This window comes from Schistocerca americana, chromosome 1 (genome assembly GCF_021461395.2).
Source record: "Schistocerca americana isolate TAMUIC-IGC-003095 chromosome 1, iqSchAmer2.1, whole genome shotgun sequence".
NCBI classification, from domain to species: Eukaryota; Metazoa; Arthropoda; class Insecta; order Orthoptera; family Acrididae; genus Schistocerca; species Schistocerca americana.
Genome location: NC_060119.1, coordinates 385,388,420 through 385,414,138, shown reverse-complemented (window position 1 = coordinate 385,414,138; position 25,719 = coordinate 385,388,420). Strand labels below are relative to the sequence as shown.

The 25,719-nt window shown below is 39.9% G+C and overlaps 1 protein-coding gene across 3 annotated transcripts in view; it reads left to right on the top strand.

Moving 5' to 3' along the window:
* LOC124601329 (RNA-binding protein 4.1-like) overlaps positions 1-25,719 on the top strand; it is a 91,753-nt gene that overhangs the window by 9,854 nt on the left and 56,180 nt on the right. For 2 of the 3 annotated variants that reach the window (XM_047136235.1, XM_047136236.1), the window contains exons 3-6: positions 8,484-8,687; positions 8,760-9,010; positions 9,119-9,325; positions 9,806-9,850. In XM_047136235.1, the coding sequence (XP_046992191.1) occupies positions 8,484-8,687; positions 8,760-9,010; positions 9,119-9,325; positions 9,806-9,850 (707 nt within the window). Of the gene's footprint in view, positions 1-8,483; positions 8,688-8,759; positions 9,011-9,118; positions 9,326-9,805; positions 9,851-12,700; positions 13,532-25,719 lie in introns of those variants that run through there. The other variant, XM_047136238.1, reaches the window with a different exon arrangement.

Genomic DNA, 25,719 nt, shown 5'->3' with positions numbered 1-25,719 from the left:
ACACCTCAGAAACAACAGGATAATATTCAGATTCACAACCTGAGAATGGGGATGTTTGTGGTGTGTGTCTTTGACTGTGACTGGTGGATTGCAAAGTTTATAGACACCAGTTATGAGTTAAACAAAATTGTAGTGAACTTAATGCTATAACATGAACCAGTTGCTGCATAAAGGTTTCCAGCTGAAGGACAGCAATGCCATCAGTGCTCAATTCCTGTTCATAATGTTTTGAAGATTGTAAGTGCTCCAGTTCCTAGTGGTTCAACAGGAAGGCATCACTCTACATCAAAGGAAGATACGGAAGCAGTGGGAAAATTTTTAGTTCATTGACTGACTAATTTCAGTACAAAACAGAGCACACAGAAGTTGTATAAATAGTCTTTGGACCTTTCACATACATTTTGGAACCATTTAAAATGCTTGAAAAATGAGTCTCTTTCTCATCTTTCAAAACTAAAATTATTTAAAATATAAATAAGACTAGGTTTTGATTTTTACGAGCCTGTTATGTAATACTGTGGTAGCAAAACAGGTTTTGTGTATGGCAAAAATTTCAATTGTTTATAAAACCTGTTCAACCTAAAAGTGGAAGCTCTCCTTTTCAGGGAATGTAGAACTATATGGTACTAATCAACAAGAAAAAAATCAATATTTTATGGATTGGCATTTCTGGAAAAAAAATTTCCATAAATTATAAAAAAAGTTCAGAATGTAAATACACTCCTGGAAATGGAAAAAAGAACACATTGACACCGGTGTGTCAGACCCACCATACTTGCTCTGGACACTGCGAGAGGACTGTACAAGCAATGATCACACGCACGGCACAGCGGACACACCAGGAACCGCGGTGTTGGCCGTCGAATGGCACTAGCTGCGCAGCATTTGTGCACCGCCGCCGTCAGTGTCGGCCAGTTTGCCGTGGCATACGGAGCTGCATCGCAGTCTTTAACACTGGTAGCATGCCGCGACAGCGAGGACGTGAACCGTATGTGCAGTTGACGGACTTTGAGCGAGGGCGTATAGTGGGCATGCGGGAGGCCGTGTGGACGTACCGCCGAATTGCTCAACACGTGGGGCGTGAGGTCTCCACAGTACGTCGATGTTGTCGCCAGTGGTCGGCGGAAGGTGCACGTGCCCGTCGACCTGGGACCGGACCGCAGCGACGCACGGATGCACGCCAAGACCGTAGGATCCTACGCAGTGCCGTAGGGGATCGCACCGCCACTTCCCAGCAAATTAGGGACACTGTTGCTCCTGGGTTATCGGCGAGGACCATTCGCAACTGTCTCCATGAAGCTGGGCTACGGTCCCGCACACCGTTAGGCCGTCTTCCGCTCACGCCCCAACATCGTGCAGCCCGCCTCCAGTGGTGTCGCGACAGGCGTGAATGGAGGGACGAATGGAGACGTGTCGTCTTCAGCGATGAGAGTCGCTTCTGCCTTGGTGCCAATGATGGTCGTATGCGTGTTTGGCGCCGTGCAGGTGAGCGCCACAATCAGGACTGCATACGACCGAGGCACACAGGGCCAACACCCGGCATCATGGTGTGGGGAGCGATCTCCTACACTGGCCGTACACCACTGGTGATCGTCGAGGGGACACTGAATAGTGCACGGTACATCCAAACCGTCATCGAACCCATCGTTCTACCATTCCTAGACCGGCAAGGGAACTTGCTGTTCCAACAGGACAATGCACGTCCGCATGTATCCCGTGCCACCCAACGTGCTCTAGAAGGTGTAAGTCAACTACCCTGGCCAGCAAGATCTCCGGATCTGTCCCCCATTGAGCATGTTTGGGACTGGATGAAGCGTCGTCTCACGCGGTCTGCACGTCCAGCACGGACGCTGGTCCAACTGAGGCGCCAGGTGGAAATGGCATGGCAAGCCGTTCCACAGGACTACATCCAGCATCTCTACGATCGTCTCCATGGGAGAATAGCAGCCTGCATTGCTGCGAAAGGTGGATATACACTGTACTAGTGCCGACATTGTGCATGCTCTGTTGCCTGTGTCTATGTGCCTGTGGTTCTGTCAGTGTGATCATGTGATGTATCTGACCCCAGGAATGTGTCAATAAAGTTTCCCCTTCCTGGGACAATGAATTCACGGTGTTCTTATTTCAATTTCCAGGAGTGTATCTGTAAAAGAACTTTGACAGGTAAGTCCAGTGGAGAATTTTTTTGTAATCATAAAGCAATTATCTTCCAAATAAAAAAACAACAATGAAATATCTATAACTGTTCCGGAGATATAGCATTTTAAATTTTTTCCAAAATTCGCATCTTCAAAATAGTACACCCAGCGTCATCTTTGGAGGGCTGTATCTTGGAGCAGAAATTTTTTTGGAGAAAACAAGAAGCGTGTTCCTTACATAGTCCTTCATTTTAATATATCCTAAATTCAGTAACATCTGAGACTATGAAGGTAAGATTTTTTCCTAGCCTGCCTTAATTGATACGGACTATGCTGTAAAAAGATTGTAAAAGTGGAGGATTGTTGTGTCTGTGGTAATAATTTTTGCATGCAAATTTCAGCAGCAACTCATTGTATCTTCAGTTAATGCATTCATTGCAGTTTCGGAAACCATTGCTGTGTTTTCTATCTTTGAAAGTGAGAACCTGCCAACTTCATACTCATTATTTACAAATGTGTTACGAAAAGTAGTCTACAATAACCTCTCCAGTGGTAAAAGTATGCTGATTGTGAAAGTATGTTGTAATTTGCGCAAAAAATTACAGTTAACTATGAAAAAAATGCCTTACTTTGCTCTTGAAAGTAACTGAAAGAATGAGACAAACAACAGCAGGGACATTCATGTACAGCACCATGTTTAATTTGTAAATTATTGATAATGACAATTTGTTCCTGGCAGTGACGGCTCTCACATGTACTTATCGAATATTACAGGAAACAATTCTGTTAATTTAGTGAGGCCCAAAATCTTTTAAAAGTGAACGCTGAAAATAATAATAAATATTCTGGAAATTCCAAGAAAATTGCAAGAGAAGTTTTGTATGTCTATTAGGTGTCTGTGCAAAGGTGCTGGACATTAGACGGTTTGTTGTGGTCAAGTGATCAGCGTTCAGGCTTCATGAGAGGAATATGTATGAGGCGAAGGTCCAACTTCTGCTCAAACTTAATAATTAATTTTTTTATCACTTGTATCATTATTTAATTTATAATGTTTGAGGTTATATAACGGTAAAAACCATAGCTGTTTGCATGAAGTTCTGTTTTCATTGTCTGTAGGACAGATACCATTGTTCAACATGTGATGTTGAGATTACATCTGAAGAATAATTGTACATTACTCTTGTGGTTTGGCACGTTGTGACTAATGACGTTACTGACTGTGAATAACATCATTTGCATTATTAATTATCACAGTTTGAGATTGGCTTTCCAAGCCCATCCTGAAAATTTAGTTACAGATAGTAAATAGTCAAATAACACATGAAACTCATAACATCATCATGAAAATGCACATGGGTTTTCTTTATTTTATTACCTCTCAAATGCTGTATAAATTAAGTAGCGCGACCAGTGCTGAGAAAAATATAGATTAAAAAATAAGTGTTTGTGGAATTCGAATAGTCGCTTCGTGCACGACCCTCTTACAAAGCACAAATGCTAACTGGTTGGCTACAGTGACTTCTTACATATGGCAGCTTTGCACAAATACATCAGTTACATAATGGATGGTTAAAACTTCTCTTATGATTTTCTCGGAATTGTCAGAGTAATGCACATAACTACTTGCACATTATATTGTTTTTATGCCCTACTAAAAGTGTACAGAGTTTGAAGCAAGTCTGTGATCCCAACATTGTGAGGCCCCATTGTTATACTCTGTTCATCATAGTTATAAACCTGATGTAAACATTACATCATGCATTCTTCTGTGTTTTCTTGACTCACATTGGATTTGTTTCACGTATAGCGGAAGCCAAGCTGTGACCAATACAGTCAAGTACGATCATAGGGATACATTTTATGCTGAGTTACACGCATATAGACTGAGTGATAATAATGTGCGAGACAATAGGTTTACAGCACTGGTTAACCAGCAGTCCAACTAACCTGCAATGATGTGCGCAGTTGCAATTCAGATGTAAAAAGAGATGGGTGAAGAAACCATATAGCTTCAAATGTTATTTAATTTTTAAAGAGAATGGAATAATATCCGGCAAAAGTGCAGCACTACCATGCGCTTCTTAGGTTACCAGATGGAAAGCATAAAATGCTCTCGTTCTCATCTGACATAGTATTTTAATTACAAACAAGATTTTTCTGACTGAGTTATGTGGATTTCGACATACTGTTGAATACTGAAGCCACTGATGGATGGTATTGATTACAGTCAATCGTTTGGTAATCTCTTAGCTCTTTTCTTTTCTGGATCCAAGAAACACATTTCAGTTCTGGAAATGCCATCTGCTATGTTGGTAATGGGTCAATCAACAGCAGTATCCACGAAGCCATCGAGCACCCCATTTTCTCCTCCTCTTTTATGACATGCCATTCTGTACCCTGCCAGTGTTCAGCAGTGACAAGTGAGAAAGCTGTGTATGTTAGTCTCAGTACGTCTGGCAGCTCAACAGTCTTGTAATTTTCTCAGGCCAAATCAGTTCTGTTACATTTGTATTGTAATGGTACAGTAGCAAGTGTAAAAATGCAGCCGGCCGATGTGGCCGTACGGTTCTAGGCGCTGCAGTCTGGAACCACGAGACCGCTACGGTCGCAGGTTCGAATCCTGCCTCAGGCATGGATGTGTGTGATGTCCTTAGGTTAGTTAGGTTTAACTAGTTCTAAGTTCTAGGGGACTAATGACCTCAGAAGTTGAGTCCCATAGTGCTCAGAGCCGTTTGAACCATTTTTTTGTAAAAATGCGGCATTTATATGGTGCGCTCGATGCTGTGAAAATAATTGTTTTTCATGTATCTACGGTACAGCTCTAAAACTGTGGTATAAAACAATGGATGTAACCCAAATAGGGAGTATTTGGTTTTTCATTTTTGCCTTAAAAATTAAATTTTTATGTTTTCTTAATTTAAGCAACCTTTATTAATAGCCTTTCATAGAATATTAAGAACTGAGGATTTATATTTGAAATGGAAAGAGGAATTTTGCATGCAATATTTAATTAAAATCAAGACGACGTGAATTATTCATAAAAAATGGTGATGAATTTACAATTACGAGATGTAGGTGTTTCAAATTGAACGAGAAAAAATTTGACACAGGCAAGGCTTGAACCAATGAACCATGAACTGTAATGAGTTGTCAAATCTTCAAACTACTACGCTACCGATTTCGCTATAAATAGCCGGCCAGAGTGGCCGAATGGTTCTAGGCGCTTCATTCTGGAACCACGCGTCCGCTACGGTCGCATGTTTGAATCCTGCCTTGGGCATGGATGTGTGTGATGTCCCTAGGTTAGTTAGGTTTAAGTAGTTCTAAGTCTAGGGGACTGATGACCTCAGACGTTAAGTCCCATAGTGCTCAGAGCCATTTGGACCATTTCACTATAAATCAAATGTGCAGCTGTTCAGTATCTAATAGTCCTTCAGAAAACTTCAAAGCCAATTCTCTCTCTAAATTTATGACAAACATCAAGAACTACCCATTTCTCAGTACTTTGTAACCGTGCTCCACACACTTGTTTCACTAAGGAACAGGAAGCAGCCTCAGACATTTTCATACTGCTGTATTAACAGCATGACAATCGGAGCATAACAGTGCAGAGGCTGTGACTGGTTACGATTTTGGAATAAAAACTAAACAGCTAAAGGATAATTAAGAAAATCGTTGACAACTGTTAATACGTTTGAATATCTTGAAGTTTCATTTAACGTAACCTAGTAATAATATATCTAATACTATGTAGGACTTATTTCCAAGAGCGTAACACCAACAGTGTAGGCATGCTACGGCTTCTGACCAGTCATGGGGTTTATCTTTGTTTACATCAGATACTCATCTGCTCAGTATGCTGCTGTGAACACACACAACTTGTAACAGATCCTCGATGCGCTGGTGTTTTTAAACAAAGGATATTTGTAGGACATAATCCTATAAGGTCTCTCTTTCTTCTAAGTTCATATGACCATGAAAGTCTATACATATCCGAAGTGGTTAGAACTGGACATGTTCACCTCATAATGATGGTACAGATGTTTCACTGTGATGATACTAATGTCTCCCAATCTTCCTGGCTTCGATCTCATTTCTCATTTATTCTTTTGTTACTGAGGCCTCTCTCTCCCCCCCCCCCCCCCCCCTTTTTTTTTTTTTTTTGCTTGAAGTAGCTATGCAACTTTTGGAAAATCATGTCAGATGAGCCTGAAAAGGTTTGAAAACTGGTTTGTGGAATGAGTAAATAACTATATCAAGAAAGTGACTGGTGGCAGTTTTACGTATTTAACAGTCACAGGTTCTGAAACATCCATACTGGGTAAGCTCAATCTTTAATTTTTTACAATTACAGCATACAATTTTCAGGGTTCATTTAATATATATTCCAAAATCAGATTGCCATAGTTAAATTTAGGGCTTTGAAAACATTATAAGATTATAAATTTTGGCTGAACACCAGTGTTAGTTTGTAGTGTAGCTTGAAGTCTAGGTTTGGTTGGAAGGTAATAATTTGGTTTAGAGTTGAAGCCAAAGAATGTGTTATATAGGAAATGGTAACAGATTGATCTGATGCAAATCCTGATGTCTTCATTTTGTCATATTTATCAGAATCTGTCGTATTTGATGCACTTTTCATATTAAAAACTGAAATTACGGGGTAAATTCAGAAGTTACACAGAACAACGGAAAAGTCTTTGAGAATTTTGATGCATATTATATATGTATTTGTGTTGTATGTAAACTATACATAAACTATGAAAAATATATGGGGGGGGGGGGGGGCCTCCACATAACTTGTACCATTGCCTATGAAAGGTATGTTAGCCATACTTCAAAACTCCAAGGTGAGATATGAAATGGTGTTGCTATGTTTCAGTTTTTACATTTTCTTATAACCATCTCCAATTCTTGGTATTTATACAGTTCAGATGAGATGAACTTACTGTTAACAGCTTGTATCCTGCTGCCTCAGTATCCACCAAAGCTTTTTATAATTTGTTTTCAGTTCTTGGTCAACAGATGTGTGTCAGCAACTTAGGCCTATAGCTATGTGAACTATCCATTGGCCTTTTTTGAAAATAGAGTAGCCTGTATCTGTTCCTAATTACTATATATACTTCTTTGCCCCCCAGTGACACTCAATAAATTGTTTCTAGAAAGGGAGTAAGTTGTTCTGCATAATTTGTATATTATTGACCATGTTATGCTTCTGGAAAAAAGAAATATGCTATTGTTATGAGAGTGAAGGCTGGACTTGCACTTTCACATGGCACTGTGGACATAGAAAGGGGACTCCCATTATCAGGGACCATCTTGAATGCATACGCTGCAGATTGTAGGAAAAACAGTGGATTCTCATTTGACTGCAAGAGGGGATGCTATGGTGCGTATTTTAGAGGAAAAGGCTCACTTTGCGATTGCCACTTGCAAATCGTATAGAGTAAGTTTGAAAAAGAAAAAGTAAACATCGAGCACAATGAACAGGCATTTAAGAAAGGATTTGATGGGAATTAGTGAGGCCCAAACAGTACTGTGGGTGCTAAGAAAGGTAGGGAACATAAAACAAAATTAAAAACATAGAAAAGATATAGAAAGCTATGCCAAAATGTTTTTTCAAAGAAACAAAAACAAAATGTTTTTTCAAGAAATTTTGTGTTTGTTTTATTCTGAATATGGCATTGTACAGCTGCACTTTAAAGCTTTTTCTAGTTTGATACATTTCTACCAAATAGGAGCATTTTAGTATTATAATAAAGTGCAACAATTTACCTGATTATTTTTTTATTATTGTATATAATGTTGTAGTAGATTTGTGTGTTAAGAGATGGGTGGCTGTGGGGATGGTGGAGGCCAGATTTTTTTTTAAAAAAAAAAAAAAAAAAAAGCTTTTGATCCTTCTTTCCTAGTGAGGAACTAGTCAGTATTGTTAGTTTATGTCCAAATCAGGAAAGTTGGCTTTTGTAATGAAATTGTTCAGTAATTTTAGTCTTAAGTTTGTTTTCCATCCCTGTCTCTATTAATACCATTTAAGCACTCAGCTGACAATCATAGTACCATGTTTTGCAGTCATGTACAGAAAACAGAATTAAATATTTTGATCTTTTTTTTGTCATGTTCTGATGCTAATATGGTTGATGATTGTAACTGCAAAGATAACTTTGATACATACCCTGAATATCTTTAAGATGAAAATTTCTTAGTGTGCTTTTGAATAACAGTTTTTCAGGTCTTTTGCCTGAAGTCACTTTTTAACCATTGACTGATTTGTCAGTCTCCTTAGAAGGTAAAGTGTCTTACATTTACAAATGTTATTTGCTATTCTCATTTCTACTTTTGTTTCAGAAAACAAAAATATTTGTGGGCCGTTTGCCAGAACATGCTCAGGTTCAAGAGTTAAGAGCTCTCTTTGAACAGTATGGTGTAGTTACTGAATGTGACATCCTGAACAGGTATGGGTTTGTGCACATGAAAACGGAGGAAATGGCTGCAGCTGCTATTGAAGCTCTAAACAATGCTGAATTCATGGGTGTTCAGATTAGTGTGGAGGTAATTCATTTGCTTCTTACATGATAAATATAATTAAGTTTGTAGACACTAATTTCACTACTGCGCTTTCAGCAATCTACAGGGAAAAAAAGTGGCAGAGGGGGAGGCTACAGAGGGGGTTTTGGACCAATGCGTGGTCGAGGTAGTTTCAGAGGAATGGGACGAGCAACTCCTTACATGAGGGATTCAAGAGAGTTTGAAAGACGACCCGGTATGGCACCACCACCTAGCATGAGGAATGGCTTTTATGAGGGCTATGAACGTGGTTATGATAATTACTATCCTTCACATGGTCCTCCACCCATGATTAGTCCGAGGGAAAGGTATGTGTGGTTATAGTATAGTGTTAGTTGCTCTGTAATATACTTAGTCTGTTTTATTAAATATATCATTGATGGTAAATAATTAACCTTGTCACATGCTAATTTCAGGGAAGCAGAGAGGAGGTCATACCCAGACATGATGCGTGCACCATATGAACGACGTTCTTTCTCTGAAATGGGTAGTCCATATGAACGAACTAGTCTTCCACCGGTTGCATCATTTGAGCGTCGCAGTGAATATGGTGGCGCAAGATTGGGCTCAGACATATATCGCAGGCGTACCCCTCCTCCTTCATCAGGATATGGAAGTTCAGGGTAAGATAACTTTTCTTTTAGCCCATGCTGTTTGTAAAATGACTTCTGAAATAGAGATCATCTGATTTCACTTAAAATTGATCATTTTTGTGTAAACTGTCATTGTTCGTTGAAAGGATATGTATATGAAAGTGGAGTTGTTTCAAAGTCGACAGCTGAATCTGTTAGTGATAAACTTTGAACTCTCAGTTTGTTAATTTCTCTTTGACACTGCCACCTGTATTGCACCATCTGTCATATAAAAATTTCTGTGCGTGTGTGTGCGCGCGCGCGCATGAACCACATTATTTCTGGCAAAGTTCCATTTAGTGCTTTACAGTAGTATGTGCAACAAAGCAGTAAATTTTATTTTTTCCATTGCTTAAGGATCTTTAATTTTATGCTGGATACCTTCAAATATTTTCATAGTGTTTGAGTCATTCATGTGAACTGAACTGCAATGACTGTTGTTAAAATATATTATTTAATCTGTCTCCACAGGTACGATCGTGACGAAATGGATCCTTATGGAGCCCCAAGCAGACGGTAAGTTGATGCATCAAAGAAAAATTAGATTGCAGAGCTTGACACATCACTGCAAAGTGTTCACTTGTTTTTGCTGGTGTCATTGTCATCTCAGAATGTCAGATGCCAGAGCAATTTTTTTTATCAAAAACAAATTGTAAAATCATTTCTTTTGAAATTTTATTTTGGGCGGTCTGTTACTAACATGCAATATTAAACGAGGAATTTGCTCAGGCGGAAGACAGTTTGTTGGGGGCATGTTTTGGCTGCACTTTGTTCTGTGTTCACTATCTGTTTGTTTACATCTTTGTGTTAGGCTCTTGTGGTATGTGTTTCATCATAGAAAGCCATGTAAGTTATTTTTGTGCTTTTATTGGTGTTTTGTTGAAAGTGGAATGGTAGCAGCTGTTTGATATTCAGTGTTGTTGTTTTCACTTTTTGAGAGTCAGAGGGGGAGATTCTGTTTTGAAACTCGCAAATCAAATTCCTTACAGTAGTGTAAGTTAATTGTGACTAAATGAAACAGCCATTAGCAAAATCATCAGAAATTTGTGGGAGTAGTGCAGTGTTTCCTGTTGAAACTTTGAACTGATTGTAACCAATTTAAAGATTTCACAGAAAATCTGGTTAAGTTCTTGTAATGGGAGAGAAATCAGTTTAGTTAATTATAGTTCTCTTACACTACTGAAGTGAAATGAAGTTCTGAATAGAATGTGGCCACTTCCGGTAAAGTTCAGTTGCACTGCCATCTCACCTGATCAGTTAATACCCAGACTTAGCAAGCAACCCACTCTCTACTGTTTTGAATTAATGCTTCATCTTAGTTTCTTTACTATTGTGGTAATATCTTCAGATTAAGTTGGTCAGATGGTCTTTATTTTTGGTTTCATGTAAAAGTATTTTCTTAGACTTTCCTAGTTGCATTGCTTGTGACTGGATAATTCAAAACATTTGTAATTCAATTTTAAATTTTGGGAGCTTTAGTTGTAAGTGAATTTTATAATTGCAGGTGTTCCTTTTCTTCTGAATAATGTATGGAATAGTTGTAGGCATTTCCTGTAAAACTACTCTATAAAAAGATAAAGTTGCTTGCTATGTTTCTCTTATAAAAAGAAATTTATTAATATTATTATTCAGAATTTGTGCAAGACTGGAACCCAAATCCAGATTTCCTGCCTTTCACAAGCTGTAGCTGTAACTATTAGGCCAAGTTATTTGAGCTTGACTGCCTAGTGGCAGGCAGCTGGATGCTCACAGGCATAGGTGGGCAGGAATGGGCAATTGGGTTGCTGGGCTGTAGCCTATGTGACTGTACTGCACTGGCATAGCGCTCATAGACGGATGATCAAGAGGCTGTCACATGTGCAGAAAGTCTGCAATAGGCCCACCTGGCTGATCCCCCATACTAGGTACACCTGCCTGGAGGTTAAGGGTTGCCAGGAGGTACCTTCAACTTATGGGATAGTGTTTTAATAGTGTGCATTAGGTATCTGAGCAAGGCTTCAGGATTAACTCACTTTCAGTGTCACTTAATTTTTCCACCTGTGTTTTCTGAAGACATCTACCAGAGGTTCTTATAGTATATGTAGGAATAAAGCCGTTGAGAACCAAGTCTATTGGGCACCATGGATTACACTGCCACAAGGAATATGTTTGTTGAATTATAGTCATACAGTGTCTTGGTGTGCCCAAGTTTTCTCTTGCCACTACATATTAAGTTTCAGGTTCATTACATCTGAATAGTTTGCACTGGTATCATTTCATTTCTTGCATCATCATTGATTTTCTCCATTGATCATTTCATTTCACTTCAGTACATTTGATTAAGTAAAGAAAAAAGGGCACGCTGTCTTCATGATACTAGAAATGCCAATGATTTGAAACGGAGTAAAGTTATTTTGTAACAAATTGTTGCAAATATTGCATTATATTTGAGAGAAAGATTTCTCCCTTTCCAAGAATTTTTCAGGTGAGTTGATACTTGGTGATTAGCTTTGGGCTTTGAACTATAACCAATTAATATATTATTTGTTTAGTATTTGGCTATTCATTCGGGAAATGATTAATTTTATTATTATTATTTGGAGAGAATTTTCTCAGACAACTCCCCTGGCAATGGCAGAATAACAGCTAACGATGTAACCCATAAAAAAAGTATGTTGACATAAGGTTAAAAATAAGATATGCATTTGTCGTGAATGTAGCTTTCAAGGTGTGCGTATTATTGCAGTCAATGTGAAAACACTTCCCTAAAATATATTTTTGAAGCTAATGGAATAAAAGTGAAGAAATAACAAAAACAGTAATAGTTCATTTGCCCTGACAAAATAAGGTAGAGAAGTAGCTAAATGCGGAAAAGATTTTTCAGTGACAAAGGGCAAAACAGACTTGATTCATTTAAGTGTTAGCCACATTAAAACAGTCAGCAACATGAAGTAGTTACCAATTTGCACACAATAACTAGCATTACATTTTTTCTAAAACTAATGTTAGGTAAACTATTTCAGCGAGTTGGGTTTGTGATACAGAAGTAAATTACTGCTTCCATTCCTCTTTCAGTCTAGTGCAGAACTTAAGAATGGTTTGAAGCAAAGAGCATCAAAATTACTGTGATACTTAAGTGCTGGGCAGTGCCTGGATTGTTAGACAGAACATTTCAGGTGGACCTTATTGTTAATGTAATTTTATTTTTGAGAAATTGTGTATGTATAAAATGCTCTGAATTATATATATGTAAACATATGAGTGACACACTTGCCCCTTCACATGCTGTCATGGTACATGAACGTGTGTACCGTAGCCTGTGAAAAAAGGTTACAAGCGAGATATGTAATTGCAGTAACAGGTTTGCGTCTTCTTGTTGTGTCGTAGCTACCCTGCACCGTCACCTCTCGATCGTGACTTGCCGCCGCCACGCCGATACTAGATGCTCCCGAATATCAGGCGAATGTGTACGTCGTGTTGCTGTTGCGATAAAACAGCGAGAAGTGCGGACGGCGCTCGGATGGTGGCAGCGATACAATTCACGACAGGCGTACGGAGACGACACCCCTTTTTGCAACTTCGCTTTCATTCGTATAATTTAGCGTAGGACTTATGCTTAATAGAAAATGACTAAACCAAGCAATGAGTGCAATTAATTTAAGTCTTCGGATGCAAGCTGTAGCTGTGGCGTTCAAAATCTGATACATCGTAGGTGTGTACTTCAGGGGTAAACGGGTAGCTTACACAGTTATCGTCAGTTTGAAACTGAACAGGACGTAGGGAGTTATTTCTCACGAAACCATGTAAATATTTCACGTTCGTTTCACTAAATTGTGAAAGTCTATGAAGATTGAATCGTTCTGTACCTTTTTTAAAGTCATATTCGTAGTGATTACCTTTATGTTTTCGTGAATTTTACGTGCGAAACTTTAAGTGTAGGAACCATAGATATTCCTTTCGAGTACTGCAATTTTAAATGTAGTAGTGTCCTGTCTGTGCGATAAAACCATGCGATTCAGAAAGCGACTTTGTGTTTTGTTGTCCCACAAAAAAAACTTTTTTGTATGTGTAAACATAAAAACTGTAAGGAGACTACCACAATTGCAGATTGACAAGGGTTATTTAATATTTAATTTCAGAATATTATTTTGCCGTTCTGTGTAAACTGTTTTTAATACATGCGTCTGTACTGGGATGAAATAAAATTAAATAAATAAAGGTTTATCTTTTCCTTTATCCTCTTAAAACAAAACAAAAATACCTTTATTAGGAGTATTTGTAAGTTCTGTCTCAGGGAATGTTTTGACATTATAATGTAAATTAACAAGAGTGTGTAAAGAAATGGAGTGGTGTTGGTTAACAGGAATTGAGTGTTAACGGTTCCATGGTAAGTAGAATTTTTATTTATGAGTTTATAAATTCTGCTTCCACGTCACAATATTTCTCTTGTAGAATGGGGTTTATTTCAGTGTTTTGCATGTTTTTGTGTTGTGACAGTTGACACTTCGCACTTGTGTGGAACAGCACCATTAAATTCTCATGCTTTGCAGTCCAGGTTTTCTGTTATGTGGGAAAAGGAATTTTTTCTTACACTTGGGAAGTTGTGGACATGTACATATATTTGTAGCACATCACAATATGACATGAACTATTAAGAGCACATTTTTTTAACTATTGGATTTATTCTCGTGTGCTCTTTTTAAAGGATTCACTTTAAATTTTATTCTCTAAGAGTATCCTTTATCAGTAATCTGTCTGTGTGAAGTCCCTAATTCTAATTTAAAAATGCATATTTCTGTTAAGTTTTGAATTAAGCCCAGATTGTAATATAATATTGTAAACATTCATGAAATTGGTTCTTTTTGAATGTGGTAGAATGTTTGAAATGAACGGTTGGAACATTTTTGTGTGACTTCAGTTGTGTGTTTTTAATTATCTAAAATTTTATATTTTCACTCTAGATGCTTGTGATAGAACTGTACTTGTAAGAACATAGGCTCTACAGCTAATAATTTTAAAACAAATTTAATTCCAGAACTCTAAAGTAAGAATTCAGATCTTAAATTTGTGAGTAGCTGAGGTTGAATGTGGAAATAGCAGTGAGTGAGAAATACATTTTAAAAATTTGTTCTGACATTAGATATACTCTTCCTAGAACTTCGTTGTAACAGCAGTCACTGCTATGGTGAAAGGAATAATTAATGAATACCTACCACAGTTTTCATTGATTGCATTAGCCAATAAGAGTTATGTGTCCCTTTAGTCACAGTGATTGCACTTTACTTCTACCACTTCATTCATTGATTACTTTTGTGTTTTTGTCCTCTGTTGTGAAACTACCTTATTTATCATGGCTGTGTGTGTGTGTGTGTGTGTGTGTGTGTGTGTGTGTGTGTGTGTGTGTGCGTGCGCGCGCGCGTTCTGCTGCATAGGTCAATCTGGATAGTTCTGGAGTGGTTGTATTTTACGAATAAAATTGAACAATATTATGTCTTGAGATGCAGTTCATACTTTGTGATAATTAAAATGTGTAGGTTTTGCATTTAGCTTAATACACTTGTATGATACTAACATAGTTCATTTTAAAGTTATTTTAAATGCAACTTCAAGATATTGTGAAGGAAATCAGTCGCAGACTTGTGTCCAAGAGCTGCACAACACACATTTTCAGCAGGTGTCTGAGGTCTGTCATAATTGTTACATATTAGTACAGTTGTAAATAATAAATTTTGAAGTGCGTAATGAACCATCAGGGGTCCAATATTTGGTATAGCACGCCACACCACAACACTATTTAAGATCATTTAAAGTTCAGGTATACATAATAGGTAGTGGTTACATATGAGAGTGCTTGCCAGGTTTTGACTTGTGATGCCATGCTGCTGTTGATATACCCTCACCATTGTAGACCATCCAAGACCTAGGAAGACTAGGGAGAGGGAAATTGATTGGGGACCAGAGAGAAATCAACTTAATTATTTCCCAGTTATTTTATTGTTTTTGGTCTTTTGAATATTTCCTGGACCCCTGTATTTGCTCATTGTTTTTGCTGGTCACCTTCTTTCCTGCTTGTTACTACCTCATCCTCTGTCCAGCTGGTTTTGTGTAATGTAACTGACCACTAGTCTCAGAGCAGTGTAGAGCAGTTTGTATCCTTATCCTGCTTGTTGCCTCTCCCTTTATTTGTTACACATATGCAATTTCCTCTTCAACATTTCATCTGTTCCCACTTAATGATCCACGTACTATTAATTGTCATAGTGTGACACTAAAGAATGTTGAGAAAACTACTATTTTGTTCTTACGTGTCACTCAGTTCATCTTGAAAATTGGTAGTGCCGGTCTTCCAATGTATTTATAAAAATTGATGTTATTTAGTGTAGCTGTAGTGTACGCAAATTTTGCTGTCATTGCATTGATTAATTGCTGTTTATAGTTGCTCACTCTTTTCCTTTTTTGTTAAGGTCTTCATGCAAATATTGGATCATGTAGCTAGTAGCATGAAATATGCCCTGCTTGTCTTTACTGATTATGCTTGTGTACTAATTTTTAACTGCTGAATGAAGTATTGTTAAAAAATTATGAAATAGCTTCAAACCCGTCATCAGCTGTTATAAGTAAAATACAGGTTTCTGTTTGTTGTTGCACACACCAAGGTAGAACTGTTGTTAATTTAGAACTTAAGACATTCTGATTGATATTCATTTAATGAATTAATTGTTTACTGTGATCATCAAAAGGCAGACAATGATTGACTTCCTTCCCTCAGTATAACACAACTTTGTTTTGCAGGACTGATTTCACAACAGTTTTCTCTGAGCACAGTTAAAATTTCCATTTTTAAGCTTAGCTGCTGCAAACCTTCCTGCAGAAGAGGTACTGACATTAATGATTATGAAAGTACAAAATTCTGAAGTAAGAATATACATAGGTCCGAAGGTAACCTACCACTTGATTTTAAGATGAAATGTTGTATGAATAATGACACACAAGGAACTCAGATAAAGCCAGTTTGCCAATTTTCGGTGCACGTATTCTCTCTCTCTCTCTCTCTCTCTCTCTCTATCTATCTATCTGTGTGTGTGTGTGTGTGTGTGTGTGTGTGTGTGTGTGTGTGTGTGTGTGTTTTAATGGACTTTAGTTCTGCAGGAAAATGCAAATTTACTGCCCATCCATTACCTGAAGCAGTGTTCTTCTCACTGATCATAATCTCAAAAGTGAGAGGTGGTAAGTCCTTCTTTCATTGTGAATGCATTATGTATTCATGCTAATGCTGTAGGCTGTAACTTGCATAAGAAAGGAAATAAAATTTTATATCTCATTCTCTAAGATCACGAAGATTTAACTGTTTACATAATAGAGGAGGAGGTGAGGTGATATTACTTGCATTCTGGAGGACCAGTATTCATTATTCCACCCAGACTTAACTGTTCTGTCACAGACAGGAACAATGAAAAATAATGCCAGAAACGTTTCATCTTTTAGACAAAGCATTTTTCAGAAGTAGAAAACTCCCACACGTTCACCCAAGCACAAGAAATACCCACATGGCCACCGTTTCTGGGTGCTGTGGTTTGACTGCGTGTGCGGTGAGCAGCAACCTAACATGCAGTAGATAGTGAGTAGTGGTGCTGCCTGTCGCCTGTCGGAGTTTGCAGGGACAGGATAGGACTGCTAAATGCAGCATTGGGAGGCTTCACTGGAAAAAAGGGGGGGGGGGGAGAAGAGGAGAGACCTATGTAGGTATGTTGGTGGGATAGATGCTTGTGATATTGCAGTGGGAGCGGGAAAAGGGGATAGGTAGGTGGAAGACAGGGAATAGTGAAGGTTGAGGGCCAAGGGTTAGGGTAACGAAAATATCCTGTATGGAGAATTTGCACCTGGTCAGTTAGAGAAGTTGGTGCTGGTGGGAAGAGGCAGATGACACACGCTGTGAATCTGTCATTGAAGTGAAGACCATTGTGTTTGATGGCATGTTTAGCAACTGGTTGGTTCAGCTATCTGTTGGCCACAATTTGACATTGACCATTAATGTGGACAGATAACTTATTAGTTGCCATCCCAGTGTAGAATGTGGCATGATAGTTGCAGCTAAGTTGGTAGATCACATGGTTGTTTCCACAGCTGGCCCTGCCGTTCATGGGGTAGGAGATCAGTGTGTTATATGTAGCCCTGAGATCACACCTGTGGGTCTATTGCAGGGGTGAGAGCCATGAGGAAAGAGATTGGGAGCAAGGGTGAAGTAAGGATGGACAAGGATATTGCTTAGATTGGGTGGACAGTAGAATATAAATGTTGGAGGGGTGGGGAGGATATTTCTCATCTCAAGGCAGCATAAAATAGTTGAAACCTTGGCAGAGAATGTAATGCAGTTGTTCCATTCCTGGACGATATTGAGTGTTGAGAGGAGTGCACGTTTGCGACCAAAGGGTATGTGGGGGGTGATGGTTCATTGGTTAGACAAGACATGGGAGAGATGTTTCTGGACAAGATTTAAAGGATAATTTCAGTTTTTGAAGGCCTCAGCTAGATTCTTGGTAATTTGGAAACGGACTGCTTCTCACTACGGATGTAACAGCCATGGATGGCTAGGCCGTATGGTAGGAATTTCTTGGCATGGAAAGGGCTGTAGCTGTCAAGTGGAGACACAGTTGGGGTTGGAAGGTTTGATGGGGACAGAAGTACTGATGTATCCTTCCTTGGGGTGGTAGACATCGAGGAAGGTGGTGTATTGGACTGAGGAGAAAAAAGTGAAGCAAATGGGGGAGAAGCTGATGAGGTTCTGGAAAAATCTTACATTTGCAGAAAGAACTGCCATCCATCATCTAAAAATTGATGCCAACTTTATATACAAAGACTCCAACTCTATCAGATCTCTCACCCTCCCCACCTTTTCCCTTCACCCCTATCTCACCCTCCCCACCTTTCCCCTTCACCCCTATCTCACCCTCCCCACCTTTCCCCTTCACCCCTATCTCACCCTCCCCACCTTTCCCCGTCCTGCCTCCCCCTCACCTGCTCCCTCTTCACAATGCCTGCTCCCCTCACTCCTACTTTCTACATGCTTTGTAAAATTTGTAAAATCCAATCACAAAAAGAATTTCTAACCTTGTGGGCCAACACCTTCAGCCTCTTACCTGTAACTTAACCTCCTGTATAAAAGACCTCCAGCGACTCTTGACAGTACCTGTTCCTTTTCGATCGGCACCTTATTCATCCCTGTTGATGTCACTTCCATCTACATTAACGTATCCAATGTATTTTAATGTGTGTAGGGTAGACAGTAGTCTGTGTTGCAGGCAATGATTGATAACTCCACATTTGGTTTCATAACTAATATTTATTGCAGTCTCATAATGAAAAGTAAAGTTCGGCATAAGAGAATAACAGAAATGATCGTCCATGATAAATGTGAATGTAGCAACATCAAGAGTTTGATATAATGCAGGTTGTGACGTAGATTGAGACATAATCACTGCTGTGCAACTATACTGTAGCACTGGGTCCCAGGGAGAGTGCTGATGGCTTCTGGGCAGCGTATGGAGCTAGGTGGAAGGTGCGACTGCAACTGGCAGCTGGAGCATGCGCCACAGCTTAAGTACACTGCAGTGGAGGAATATCTGCGTTCTCTAGAGGATCCCATGATCCACAGGCATGAGAGAGTCTCAGATAGCAGTGTTGCTGTTGTTGCTGCATACACTGTCAGTGTGTGATAGTAGTGGTCCCTGGTGGTGCTTGTTAGTGGTGACCTTGTAAACAAAATGTTTACAATCTATGCTGAATACACACACCAGACATACAGGCAATGCACAAACTATTTGTCTCTGAAGGAGGGCTGGTTGCGGTTGGCCGAGCGGTTCTAGGCGCTTCAGTCCGGAACCGCGCTGCAACTGGTCACAGGTTCAAGTCCTGCCTCAGGCATGGATGTGTGTGATATCCTTAGGTTAGTTAGGTTTAAGTAGTTCTAAGTCTAGGGGACTGATGACCTCAGATGTTAAGTCCCATAGTTCTTAGAGCCATTTGAACCATTCTGGAGGAGGAGTGCCTGCGATATAGCCACAGCAGCCTGTAGGTTGTAACATTGTGCCAGAACAGGAGTGGCTGGGGTCCAAAACTGCATACACTGCCGGGAAGGAGACAGGCAGCATGAGGGTGACTGTGGCACAAGAGCTGCCAGTCGTCATTACAGAAGGGCTGCAGAAGGCGGCAGGAGAGGTGTGGCCTGTGGCGTGCCGAAAAAACTTCCAAAATGGAAGCATTGTAGGAAATTGTCAATGGCCAGGTGGGGTGGCCAATGATGGTGTCTTAAGTTGGAACAGAGCTTAAGGAGGACCTGTGGAAGGCTGGCCCAATGCATGCTGGAGAGTTGCCTGTTGAAAGAGAGAAGCAGAACTTGAGACATGGTGCCAAGGCGATGGGAAGAATTGTGAAAGAGCATGATGTGGCAGCGCCCAAAGAGGTGTGGAGGCTGGCCACAGTGGCAGCAGAGATGGTGCCAGTGGGAGGAGTGCTGGCAGAGACATGGTTGGCCACAACTAGACCAACAAGAGATAATACATTGTAGAGCACAAGGCTAATGTTCGTAGCAATGGGGCCGGCTGTGGTGGAGACCAGGGCTGGCAGCAGCACAGACCGAACAACTGGAAGGAATGGCAGACTTGGTGATTGCGGAGAAAGATGTCAATTGAAAAATGGGTGAAGGAGGTGCATTGATGAGTGGCAGGCTGGAGTTATCTGGGAGGATGTTGCCTTTGCGTGTGGATCATGACCTTCTGTCATTGGGGAAAGTTGCTAAAAATGAAAGGGGCGAAGAATGGGCAGGAGAGATACAGTGCCCTTGTATGATAGCTATGGGTCTGTTAATGCATGGAAGAGAGCTTGGAAGGTGCATGCGCAGAGGGCACTGAGGAGAGGAGTCGCTGGGGAACGAAAAAATGAGAACAGAACAAAAGGAGGACGAGATGCGGAATGATGTTGGTCACCCCCCACCCCTTAACAAGTGAGGCCTCCCATGGCTGCATCCCTGAGGCAAGGGTATTGGAGAACAGGGATAACATCGAGCTCACAACCAGAGGAGGCAGCAGCTGGTGCTGGATGGGCGCGCATCACTGTAGCGAGTGGTGCCGCCAGTGATGATGGTCATGATGGCGATGTCAGAGCCGGCAAGGGTGTACGAGGTGCCGGCATTGACTGATGAGTCATGTGACAGTGGCATGACTGTCTGCACTGGGTGAACTAACAACAGACAGGGTAAGGGCACTAGAGCTGAAGGCGCAGGAGTTATTGGTGAGCATTGGAATAGCCATGGGCTCTCAAGGACCATATGATCTGCGGATGTAATGCAGTTCGTGTTAAGGAGCTGCACATTTGTCACTTCGTGCACTGTCTGTGTGTGATGGTAGTGGTTTTTGATGGTGCTTGTTAGTGTTTAGCCTGTAAACGGATTGTTTACAGTCATTGCTGAATATGGACAGAGGAAGTATTGGCAAGACGCAAACTGTTTGCTCCAAAGGACAAGTGCCTGCGGGACTGAGGAGAGGCAACACTCAGAGTGTTACGTTGTGCAAGAAAAGGAGTATCAGGGGCCCAGAACTGCGTATACTCCAATGTCCATGGCCTTGCTGCTGTTGAATGTTACCTTTCCCAACTTTCCTAATGCCCGACTGAAAAGCTTGAATGTCCTTCCTGGTCACCTTGAGCAACTATATCCTCATTCACCATTACTTCTCATTTGAAGTTCACGCCTACAGACAAATACATGGCACAGCAGTGGGCACCTGTGTGGTATCTATCTGTTTTAACCTATTCACAGGCCATTAGAGGTCCCCTTCCTAACAACCGAGAATCCCAAACCCCTCACCTGGTTCATTGAGGCTACGGAATATAGTAGCCACATTCCTCCAGAGCCTCAACACCTGCCCCATTTGCTGCAACTGATCCTATTCGGCCTAACAAGCCATCTCTTCCTTGACGTCAACCTCAGGGATGGCTACATCAGTTGCTCCATCCACACCAAACCTATCAACCACTAACAGTACCTCCATTTCGACAGCTACCACCCATTTCACATCATCAAGTCACTTCCATACTTATTAGCCACCTATGGTTGTTGCATCTGTAGTGATGGGCAGTCTCTCCAAATATGTAAAGGCTGTTATTGAGACCTTCACTGATGGAAGTTATCCTCTCAACTTTGTTCAGAAACAGATCTCCCATCCCTTGCGTCACAAGTCAGCTAACTGTACCCCACATGTCCAGTGATAAAGCAGTGCTCGTCTTGTTCTCTAGATCAATTGAATCGCATTCTCTGCCAGGATTTTGACTCATTCTGTCCTGAACTGAGAATGTCTTCCTATTATCCTCCCCATCCCTCTCTGTGGTATTCTGCTGCCTATCCAGTCCACACAATATCATGAACGTCCCTGCTCCATCCTTTTTCCCAACCCCTACCCTCATGGCTCATATTCCTGCAATAGACCCAGTTCAAAGACCTGTCTCATACACCCCCTCCCCCACTGCTGCCTATTCCAGCTTTGTCACAGGTATCTCCTATCTCACCAAAGGCAGGGCCACCTTTGAAAGCAGCCATGTGAGCTATTAACTTAGCAGCAATGACACTGCGACAGTCTGTGTGGGTATGACAACTAACAGTCTGACTGTCTGCAAGAGTCAGCTGAACCGTCCAGGTGCTGAATCGTGCCCAATAGGATGCGCTTCACTTCAATGAGTACTTCACAACCTGTGTCATTTTCATTACTACTCATAGTGGCAGAAGTTCTTTACAGAAGCCTACTCTCCAGATTTTTGTTCAGGATGGCTTATATAACTGACAGTTCCTGTCTGGAAAGATCACCACTTACAAAATGTGGAGTGGTGAGCAGTGTTGATTTTCTCTCAAATGGATGACACAGGATGTCATTTCGATGAATGTAAAAAAGTGGAGTCAAACCCATAATCCTGCTTATACAAGTCAGTTACTATATCCACTAGTCTACCATAACTTTGTAGATTTGGTGATATTTTTATGGTGATACTATCCCATGTTCCTCAAATTTATTAAAAAGATGCAAACTTAGCATTACAGTATTTAATATTCAAAGTTGAAATTGAGATAGTATTTACAAACCAAGCTTACATATTTGGATGAAAACTACTTGTAACATTCTACACATGGTTGTGTAGAAAAAGTGACTGTATAATGAGATTTGAAATAAGAAATAACATAGAGTAAGCATTTATCATACCAATCAGCAAAACAATTGCTGTCTGTTAATGCTTTAGAACATCTTAGTTTCATTAACAGTAATCTTAACACAGAATATCTAATACGTAATTTGGGGCTACTTCTGATGGCGTAACAGCACCTGTGAACACAAGCTAAGACCACTGTCTGATTGCCACACAAGTATTTGTTTACATCAGGATTGATCTTAAGATGAATATCCTTCCCCGCTCCCATTTCTCTTCCTTACTCCCACTACGTGCCCCATTCTACATTGCTGCTCATGTCAGTTGCCTTCGGGTCTTAGGTGCATATTACACTGTCAGAGTTCTTTCACAAAGCTTTCATCAAAGAAAGGAGCTCACTCCTTCGTAAAACATAAAGAGTACCCCCCCCCCCCCCCCACATTCCGTCAAAAGATTTTATAAAATCATCATAAAAAGAAAATGGACAGAGCTCTTTTACATTATAATTCTGGCCTTAGCTTATGAAGAGTATTTTGCCCAAAAGCTGAAATATTTTTATCATTCTTTTTCATTGTGCCTATCTGCTGCTCAGTGCCACCTCTGGCAATATGGAGCCAATCATTTCCATATTATTGTTGTTCAATCCAGACTTCCCTTTGTTTGATCTAGGTATTCAATTATTTGCTTTAAATGCTTGGGGCAAATTCCTGAGAAAGGTGATTTGGCGTGTGTGTGACCCAGGAAAACTGGAAAAACCCCAGGATTTGTTCATCCGGGAAAACTTGGAAATTTCATTGTTTCCAGTTAAATTTTTCACTTATAAGACTGTGTAATTCTAACAAAGAATTTTCCTTTAGTGTTCTACTGCAGCAATAAAACATAAACAAGAGAATAACACCAAAATAAAAAACTGAAAAAAGTATCTGCCGACAGCAAAATGTGTCAAAGGCTTTAGGGCAACGACTGCAATACTTTGTAACAACAAACTGCTTTCAACAAGCATGACATCACAACTATTTGTTTGTAATAGGTAATGGGGAAGTATTGCAAATGGAGATTTGATAAGTGTTTCTTTCGAAGCAAATTTCTTTTACGCAAGATGAATTGTTATGTATGAGTTTGTAAATTTCTTAAGTCCTGGAGCATTTTAATCTCATTCATAATTTAACACTTTTGAGGATCAGCCACTTAGTAAAATTTTGGGCCCAGAAGACTAGACAATTATGCCATTATTTAAAATTTTACTGGCATATTTGTGTTTGCTACACCTTAAAGGGTAACATATGCACTTAAAAAGAACCAAGGGTCCATAAATTACACATTATGAAATAATGGTTGCAATAAATGTAGTGATCCCTTTTATTCAGCCACGTAACCCACAAAATGTTTGAGGCACAGCACTGAAATTTATAATCGTGGTTAGAAATATTCAGCTGCTGCAGCTTAAGCTGTGCTCTTAGTATCCTGCCTAACCACATTCTCAATTTCTGTGTTCACACAACTTAACAGCAATGTTGCTATTGGCTGACTACATCACACGTTCTCTGCTCTGAAGATATGTTGTCATTGGCTGACGAAATTGCAGCGCAGTCCAAATTTCAGTGTTTCAGAAGCTACCGTGCTGCGTGTGGTGAAATTTGTAATTTATACATTTGTAATATGAAAATATGCAGTGTACATGTACCTGCACATCTAAATCTTTCCAAAATTCGTAGATTTTTTTGCTGAATGTCATTTTCTAAAGTGCCGGGGGCGTTCTACACCATTGTATAAAATCTTTGCCATTCAAGGGATTGATAAGTTTTACATCTTCGAGAGAGAGTATATTATTATTTAATGCGGAAAAAATGTTCTTTCACCTGGGGAAAAATGTATTCTTAACTGCAAAATCCGAGATTTTTTTTTTTATCAGTCCGCATATGCAGCCTGTGATTGCCAATTTTCTTCCTGAGTCCTACCTTGCATTCTGTTTCTAATTATTTACTTTGTTGTTTCAAAGGGGCATATCTGCAATGTCATGTATTGTCAGGTGAGTCGTTCCTTTTGCCATCAGGATTAAGTTTTCACTGCTTTTCCTAAGTGACCGCTGGGATATTTCTCTGAGGTCATGACTAGTTTCCTTTGTGATACACAGTTGACTCTTTGGGCCTGGACTCTGTCCCTAATGACCTGGGCTGTAGTGGGATGTTAAGTTTCTTCTTCACCCACCCCTCTCCCTCCCCTCTCCTAAATAAATCATTGGCTTTAAGTCACACCATTACAGTCTTAGTATATTGATACAACAATTGTCTGTTGATAGTCGTATGTGATAACAATTTAACATGTATTCAGTGTTATCTTTGTCTCTACATTAATAAGCTTTAACAGTACTAAGAATGACAGTGCTTGTTCATATCTTATGCTTTATGCAAAGGGTTGCTGCCATCCCTCTCCCACCTCCTTCCTCCTCCACATGGAAAAAGCTGCTTTTGAGGGTAGCAATTACAGTACCACAATAGCTTGTCAAATACCAGATTTGTAGGAGTCAGAAATGCTACCTTGTTTAGGTCACAATCTGTGCCGTATTTCCTATCCAGGCTTTCGAACCACCTCCTTTCCAGGCTTTCGAACCACCTCCTTTCCAGGCTTTCGAACCACTTTTGCCCCTCCTCCACTACTACTTCAGTACTTCATCTGAAGTCATGAGATAACGGCTATAGGTCATCTTTTACACAATTATGTATTCACTACTTTTAATAATGACTGGGAAAAAGTTTCCAATGCACAGAATGTAGGTATGAAGAATGCAAGTGTGGTGTAAGTACGTATTTTGTAATTTAGTATTTATTGTACTTTGCTCTGATATTACATTAATTGTTCATCTGGGAAGAGTATCTTCCTTTCATTGCATGTCCATGATAAGGTTTGAGATTGCATTGCTTTGTGAATGGCAAGATTTGTGAGAGTGTTGTCAGTTTGACGCATACGTGGCTTTGATATCAATGAAGTTTTGTTTTTGTCGTGTTTGGACATGGGTACATAATAATGTCAGATAATAACTGGATATGCAGAATAGTCTTGTTTTGCACCTAAAGTAGTAATAATAATTGTAGTATTTGTTGCTTTTTTTCCTCCAAAAGGATAAACTTTGTACACTGAAATGCCCTAAAATTCTTTACTTTGAACAGTTTATTGGCAGCTGGAATATATCAGAATTTGAAGGTGCAGTAGAAAGTAGG